The following is an 8841-nucleotide window of genomic DNA, read 5'->3' as shown; positions in this document are numbered from 1 at the left end:
CAGCACATGTCCATACCAGCGCAATCGTCTCTCTTGCACACCACAACTGATGCTTCTAATGTTCAGCTTTTCTCTCAAGATACTTACACTCTGACGGGTATTCACATTGACATTACACATCCAACGGAGCATACTGGCTTCATTCCTTGCAAGCTTACGCATGTCCTCAGCAGTTACAGCCCATGTTTCACTGCCATGTAGCATGGCTGTTCGTACACATGCGTCATACAGTCTGCCTTTTACTCTGAGTGAGAGTCCCTTTGTCGCCAGCAGAGGTAAGAGCTCTCTAAACTTTGCCCAGGCTATTCTTATTCTAGCAGCTACACTTTCAGCACACCCATACACACATATATACAACAGGCTTTTTAGTTTCCATCTACCAAATCTACTCACAAGGCTTTGGTCGGCCCAAGGCTATAGTAGAAGACACTTGCCCAAGGTGCCACACAGTGGGACTGAACCCAGAACCATGTGGTTGGTAAGCAAGATACTTACCACACACCCACTCCTGCACCTGATTAGTTGACTGATATTGTTTTAATATATTTTAGATTTTGATAAAAAATGTGTTAAGATGTATTTAAACAGAGCAGAAGCTGCCAACTAAATTAATGTAGAGTTTTTTTTGTTTTTTTTTTAAGGAGATTTGATCTTTTGAATGCCAAAAGTTGGGTCAACTTAACCCTTCTATTACTATATTTCTGTTGAAATTCACTTTGTCTTAATTAATTGAAAATAATTAAAAAAATTAGTAAAATAACTTCATTGTTGTTAAGCTGGTGTATACAACTTGAATTAAAGTGAAATTTTAATGGAATTTTTATCACTTTTGTTACCATATTTCTGTTGAAATACACTGCCTTTCTTCCAATTAATTTTGAAAATAATGCAAAATTAAGAAAATATGTCATTATTAAGCTGTTGTTTAGAACATCAATTAAGAGTTAACTTGATATATTTGTGAACATTAACTTTAATTCCTTTTCTTTCAAATGAGATATTATTGAGTTGGTTTATCTCATTATCACTGGGAATCTTTCATCAAAATTTTGTGTTAGTTTTTATTCCAAACACAGCTTAATAATGGTTTCAAATTTTGACTCAACCCCCAGTGCTCAACTGGTATTCATTTTATCGATCCCTAAAGGATGAAAGGCAAAATCAATTCAACAGAATTTAAACTTAGAATGTAAAGACACATGAAATGCATGAGTGGATTCGGTAATGGTAGTTATTTTAATTCTTCGTTATTTTCAAAAGTAATTGAAACAACATCTATGTATTTCAACAGAAATAAGGTAACAAAATTTCAAGTGGCATTCACCATTGACCCCCACCTCTACTCATGTTTACCATTCACTGCATTCACCTCTGTTCTCATCTCTATCCATCTGCCATTCTCCTTTCACACTCCTGTGAACTTATCTACTCATTCATCCTGTCTAATCCTCTGGGCCACTTCTCTTATGTTCACCTTCCTGTAACTTAACCCTTTCGATACCAACCCAGCTGAAACCGGCTCTGGCTCTGAGTACAAATGTCTTGTTTTCAAGTTTTGAATTAAAATCTTCCACCAAACCTTAGTTACAATTTATGTTCCTAACACTGGCTGAATGATAACTAAGTTATTTTATTAAATTCTTTGTTATATTTAAAGTAATTGAAAGGAACACAGGACATCTCAAAATGAATACAGTAGCGAAAGGGTTAAGGTGGTGAAGAGGTAATACCCTGTCATCTCTTCACCATTGTCTCTCTTTTTCCACCTGGGGTAGTTGTGTATCTCCTCTTCAGAAAGACACCTGTTTCTGTCCCTCAATATCAGCTCTACTCCATCAGTCGAGGAGAGGATGTACTTGTCTTGCAAGTTATTTAGTGACTTCACTAGTGCTGGTGTGACAAAAAACGCCCAGTACACTCTGAGGTGATTGGCATTAGGAAGGGTATTCAGCTGTTGAATCCATGCCACAGCTGACACTGGAGCCTGGTGCAGTGCTCTGGCTCATCAAACTGTCCAACCCATGCCACCATAGAAAATGGCCTTTGAATGATGATGATGATGATAATTATCTAAATTAAAAGTTCACCATATAATTTCATGTCAATTTATAGTCTAAACACCAGATTAATAAGGACAGTTCTTCAAATAAAATTCCTCATAATTTTCAAGATCAATTGAAATAAAGGCAGTGTACATCAACCAAAACATGCTAACAAAAGGATTAATGTACAGTTTATATCATTCAAATAGGATAGTTGTGAAGATAGTTTTCATTGTGTTCAGTGCTTATTTAAATTAAACAAGTCAATCAACTGGGATCCATGCATAGACATGTTCAAATGTAGAGAGATGAGGGCCTGGTTGGAGAGTTGTTGCAGTGTTTCACTATTGACTTGTAGTATGAAAGTGGTAAATCAAATAATCATGAGTAGACCCATTACCAAATATATTCAAATTTTCACCATATTGATTCAATAAGCCTCTACATGGTTACTTAACTTCCTAGAAATAACAACCAAATCTCCTACTCTTAAGAAAATGTTGATTAATGAAACACTATATATGTAATCATAGCTGGGATGCCCTTAATTTTAGGTTTGCTTTGTCAGAGCTGATTTAGGGTTAAAATAGCTGTAGGTGAATGGAAATAGTAAGTTAATCTTTTATTTATACGGGCTTGGTACTTATATTCTATACCTAACAATTGGGTCATGTTTTAACCCTCTGAACCCAGAAGTACGGTTTAGTGGGTGCAATTTCATTTGCCTATATACCTGGAAGATACAAAAGCAAGTGGCCACATGCCTTTGTGTGTATGGCTGGAAATAATGTTTTTACCAATTAGTGAATCATGTGCACAAAACCATGAGGTTGCCCTATTTTGCGTATTCCAGGGGCATGTGAAATTGTACCCACTAAAGCATACTCATAGAGAGAAGAGTTAATTTTGGTTTGTTGTTTGGTCATTACAATATTTTCAACTACCAAATTTATTTCAGGCAAAATGCTTTGTGACATTTCATCTGTCTTTATGTTCTGAGTTCAGATTCCGCTGAGGTCAACTTTGCCTTTCATTTTTTGGGGATTGATAAAATCAGTACCAGTTAAGTACTGAGATATATGTAAGTTACTTACCCCCCCCCCCCAAAAGACTTGCTGGCCATGTGCCAAAATTTGAAACTAATATTACTTATTGGTATCAATAGTTCTTGTTTGTTACCTTACAGAGTGGCAAATGAGTATCAGAAATGTTGTTTTAAAAAGGAATAACAAACAAGATAAGGACCTTTAAAATGGTAGTAATAACAGTACTAGCACACCTCAAAGTTTTTGTTACACATTTTAGGAACATCCCCTTTTTAACTCCTCACTGTTTAGGGTTTATTGTTTATCCTTTATTCACAAACTGCTGTTAGAAAGCCTCATTAATTTTTCTTGTGTTATTGTCATGCCTTGTTTGGTTTGTTTATTCTGTTTTGTTTGATTTTGTTATAAGTTTTGTGTATGTTTATAAAGGTTGTTCCTTGTTAGTTCAGTTGGAAACTATTATTTTTAATGGCAAACAGAACTATCTGTTTGGAGAAATAGTATATTCAATTTTAAGTAGATTCATCTCAATTTGATCCCAAGATGTAGAAAAACGCTTTGGGAGGAGAAAGTTTATACTCATTTATTCATGACCACTTTGAAATACCATTGACTTACATTTATTGCTTAGTGAATGAGAGGGACAAGTGAACGTATTTAGGGAGATTGGTGTTTTCTTCAGTAAGAGACTATCTTATCTCTTAGACAACTAACAAAGACAAGAATTAACTCTTTAGCACTTAAACCAGCCCTATCTGACCAAAATATTCTACCCATTTTATGTTCAAACTGAGCATATCCAGCCTTTCACATTTACTCTACAATGTCATTCTACAAAATAAACAATCACATTGTCAAAATCTGAAAGCCACAAGATTATGCATGATTAATTCAAAACGATGTGGATAAATAAGCTTTATATTAGACAGGCGCATGGCTCAGTGGTTAGAGCATCGAGCTTATGATCGTGCGGTTGTGAGTTCGAATCCTGGACCGGGCTGCGTGTAGTGTTCTTGAGCAAGACACTTTGTTTCACATTGCTCCAGTTAACTCAGCTGTAGAAATGAATTGCGACGTCACATGTGCCAAGCTGTATCGGCCTTTGCCTTTCCTTTGGATAACACTGGTGGCGTGGAGAGGGGAGGCTGGTATGCATGGGCAACTGCTGGTCTTCCATAAACAACTATGCCTGGACTTGTGCCTGGGAGGGTAACTTCCTATGTGCAATCCCATGGTCAGTCATAACCGAAGGGGGTCTTCACATATTAGACAGAGTAGTCTGAATACTAACACTAGATCTTTGAATGTTGCATTTGTGAAAGGATTAAATTTTTGTTAATGAATTAAGGGTATCATTTCAAAACAGTAACAGAATTTCCAATCTTTAAATGTGGAAAGTTTTAAATTAGTCTTACAGATACAAGATTTCTAAAATAATAGTCCTGTTTTCGCTAGGTCTTGATTATCACAGTCCTATCAGAACTACATCTGAGTTATGTTAAAGTACAGTTTATTTGTAGAACAAATAAATAAGATTGATAAACATGACTGTGCTATCTAGTTCTGTTTGAATTAATTTTCCAAATGACCATTGAGTGTTTAAAGCTTTTTTTTTACAATATTTCTTTTGAAACACGCTGCCTTTGTTACAATTAATTTTGAAAATGATAAAGAATTTAGTAAAATAAATTTTTCATTATTAAGCTAAAGTTTGGAACATAAATTAATATGCAGTTTTGGTGGATGATTTCAGTTTAGATCACCTGAAAGCACCAAGTTTGTAACATAACCTCAGACAGGTTCTGTTAGACTTTCTACCAAGGATTTTGGTCTACAAACGAGTTTCCCTTTATTCTTGAATTGATTTCACTTCTTTTATGTTTTGCTTTCTAGAAAAGCATAATTGTTACCACTTCAATTCTTCCTTTCCATAAAATTTTCGTATTCCATGCCTACCTAAAGAAGTCAGTCTGGTGTACCTCATTCTCAGACACTGACACAATGGTATACAGAATCAAGTATACATTTGCTTTTAAAGTAATGGAAGTTATAGCACCAAGAATAAGTTAATAACCTGAAATAAGCAGTGAATTGGCAGAGACATTGAGTGGGGGACAAAATATCTTGTATTTGTTCTGGCTATCTGCATGCTGAGTTCAAATACAGTCAAGGTCAGCTTAATCTTTCATTCATTTTGGGAGTCAATGAAATAACGTACCAGTCAAGGATAATTAGCTTGTAGAATTGTTTAGAGCTGGACGCGATAGCTTGTGGCATCTCTTCCAACTCTTTGTGTTCTGAATTCTTGATAATAGACTAAATGCATTCTCTGGTTTAACATCATCACTTGGTCCTTGGGTACTTTTAGTGGAGTTCACCCTATTGCGAGCGTTTAGGCCAGCTCTCCAGTTTGAGTATACCTCCTTCCCCCTCTCTCACCATTTTTTGGAGGCCCTGGAAAAATAAAGGCTCATGGGTACTGCTCTTCCATTCTTTGAATAAATAGTAAAACAAACAATAAATTAACTGTACTTTCTTCGTGTATTAGACGTTTAACTGCTTGGCTTTATCAGATGATCCTCTCGTCTCATTCATTTCTCTCATCTCTCTCTTTCTCATATATACACACGCACACCCTCTCTCTCATAGACACACATCCACACACACACTCTCACTCTCTATCTCTATCTCTCAATAGACATACATACATACACACTTGACTTTGATGTTACTAACCTTTCATATTTAATTACCAGGTACATGGACACCTTTCAACCCAGAAACTGTACGATTGATGGTTGGTAAGTTAAACAGTTATCTTTCCTCCTTTTATACAATCATTTATCATGGTTTAACATGTGTAAAGATTTGTTTAAGCTTATTTTGGTAGCTTTTTATGTTTACCCATTTCTAATTTCTATCATGTAACAAAGACCTCCCCCCCCATAAGATGTGTCCAACATCATTGTTTAATGTCCATTTTCAATGATTGCATGGATGAGACAATTTGTTGTGGTGGATTTTCTATGGCCAGATACCCTTGATGCTGCCAAATCTCATTTGTTTTGAAGCAAAGTAAATTTCCCCATGGTCAGACATCTTTCTCATGAAAGACCAGAAATGAACATTACTTGTATGGCCAGGGATGTTCGTTTCCAACCATCACATGATGTCAAAACAAGTACACACACACACACACACACACTCTGAGCTTCTTTCAGTTTCTGCCTACTAGATCCTCTCATGTGGCTTTGATCAACCCAGGGCTACAGTAGAAGACGTTTGCTCAATGTGCCATGCAGTGGGATTGAACTCAAGATCACATTGATGATGATGTCATATCTGCTGTTGACTTTTTTGATCAATAAGCTGAAAGCTTCTTCACCAATAGTATCCAGGCACTACAACACCGATGAAAGAAATGTGTGGACTACAAACTTCATTTTTTGTCACCTTCCATGAGAGTATCTTGATCAGTCTGTGAATTTTTCAACCAGCCCTTGTATGTATGATTGTGTGAACCTTTGTCTTGACATCATGTGATGGTTGTAAACAAGCATCATTGTCATACAAAGGATGTTGTCCATTTCTAATCTTCTATGTAAAACCTGTTCAGCCATTGGAAATATTACCTTGCTTGGATACAGGTGAGTGTTGGTGACAGAGAAGGCATCTGGCTGTGGAAAGCTTGCCTGAACAAATACTGTCTATAGTGAGGAATGCAACAGCAGTAATTTGTTTTTATGAATAACCACTGTTGCCTCACTTAATGCTTGTGGATATCCTTGATGTTTGATTCTGATATATGTTTTTATTTATAGGTATGTTTGATCGTGACAATTCTGGTACCATTAATTTTCAAGAATTCACCCAACTATGGAAATATGTTACCGATTGGCAAAACACTTTCCGAGCATTTGACACTGATGGTTCGGGCTCCATAGACAGGAATGAATTGAAAGCAGCACTGCAGACTTTTGGTAAGTAACTTTTCTCATTTTGATAATAGAATTAATCTTCCATTTAGTTTGACACCACCTCTCTTTCTCTCATCATTCCTCTGTCTAATGTATTATTATTACTATTCTGCTGCTTTCCATTACTTATATGTACTGTTGGTCATCACTTAGTTTGATAGTATAAATCTGAAGACTGCATTGTGATCCAGTGTCTAGATTGATGGTACAGATAACTAAGTCATATATAGATAGAATTTAATGAACCTACATTAAAATAATAATGAAGTAATTTAGCCATAATCAATCAGACAGTTGATCAGAGAGGATCCAGCCATAACTGTTTTGAATGTAGAACTGCTTTATTTGATAAGGCAGTGGTTCTTAAGACAGTATGTGGTCTGGGAAAGATTTCATTGCTGTTTCTAGCAAGTTTATCAACCACATTGACTACTTTATTGGCTTGAGCACTAACAAAGTTGTTAATAGTGTTAAGAATGATAATATTTTGGTTTATATTTCAGGTTATCGGCTCTCTGATCCTTTTTATTCAATGTTGGTTAAACGGTTTGATCGACAAGGACGAGGTGTAATAGCTTTTGACGATTTCATACAGTGTTGTGTTGTAATGCAGGTAAGATTTTGTTTTCTTTTACTATTAGACTTTACAATGAGGGACACAATGCCAAAATTATCATGTTCAGGATTTATTTTTAACAATTCTTTCTACTATAGGCATAAGGCCTGAGATTTTTAGGGAGGCAGCTAGTAGATTACATCAACCCCAATGCTCAACTAGTACTTATTTCATCAACCCTGGAAGGATGCAAGGCAAAGTCAACCTAGATGGAATTTGAACTCAGAACATAGAGATGGATGAAATTCTGCTAAGCATTTTGTTTAGCAGGCTAACGATTTTGCAAGTTCGCTGCCCTTTTAAAGAATTTACTTTTAATAATGATAGTAATGAGCTTGTAGTATACAGTGCTAAGGTGCACTACAATTCATCAGAAAAGGTTAAAACTGGGGAGAGAAACCACAAATGATCAAACGTAGGAAAGCACCAAGGAAAGTTAGAAGTACTTGCACAACACAGAATAAAATAGAGATAGAAAAGTGAACAGTAAAAGAGCCATAAAGAGGAATGAGTACATAGGCACATCAGAATAGTGTTGGAAAATTTCAGGTAAAGCATGGACTTTTGAAAAATGCAGTATTCTAACAGCTAACAACCAATGTTGGTAGCTTATTCTATGGTTTGACAATTCTAGGTGTATAAAAGTCATGGGTGCTGTGTTGTTTTTTTTGGCTTTCTAAGCATGTCCACAAATGGTTGAGATATTAAAATCAGAAAAGATGGCTAAAAGTTGTTCAAAATATGATGCATAATCTTGTGGGCTTTTACCTAATCAGTGGCTAAATATTGAAACTTTAGCAGAGTGGTTCCTAAACCTTTTCAGGCTTCCACCCCCTTAGCCCCCAGGTCACATTCCTAGTGCCCCCACTCACCACCACAAACATAGACCACTTTCTGCAGCAAATTCAAAACAACTGTATATCATAGATAAACTTAAACCTAATTAACCCATTATTTTGAGGTTTCGTTTTACATCCATTGACCAACCCATTACCACCCCACTTTTCTTCACCGTCCTCCTGGATTTTTCGACTACCATCCGCTTTGGGAACCACTGCTTTAGCATGTTGATGCCCAGAGAAGCAATATTTTCAAGATATGGTAAATGACTGACACAGTATTCATCTGATTGCATGACTCTGGACACCTTACAACAGATT

At 36.1% G+C, this 8841-nt stretch overlaps 1 protein-coding gene across 2 annotated transcripts in view; it reads left to right on the top strand.

The window, feature by feature from the left end:
* Nucleotides 1-8841, top strand: part of LOC106871389 (programmed cell death protein 6) — a 45413-nt gene that overhangs the window by 34534 nt on the left and 2038 nt on the right. For both annotated transcript variants that reach the window (XM_014917812.2, XM_014917811.2), the window contains exons 3-5: nucleotides 5845-5889; nucleotides 6910-7068; nucleotides 7569-7678. In XM_014917812.2, coding sequence (XP_014773298.1) covers nucleotides 5845-5889; nucleotides 6910-7068; nucleotides 7569-7678 — 314 coding nt within the window. The remainder of the gene's footprint in view (nucleotides 1-5844; nucleotides 5890-6909; nucleotides 7069-7568; nucleotides 7679-8841) is intronic.

Source organism: Octopus bimaculoides, chromosome 9 (genome assembly GCF_001194135.2).
Source record: "Octopus bimaculoides isolate UCB-OBI-ISO-001 chromosome 9, ASM119413v2, whole genome shotgun sequence".
In the NCBI taxonomy this organism is placed as follows: domain Eukaryota; kingdom Metazoa; phylum Mollusca; class Cephalopoda; order Octopoda; family Octopodidae; genus Octopus; species Octopus bimaculoides.
This window is presented reverse-complemented; position numbering and strand designations above follow the sequence as displayed.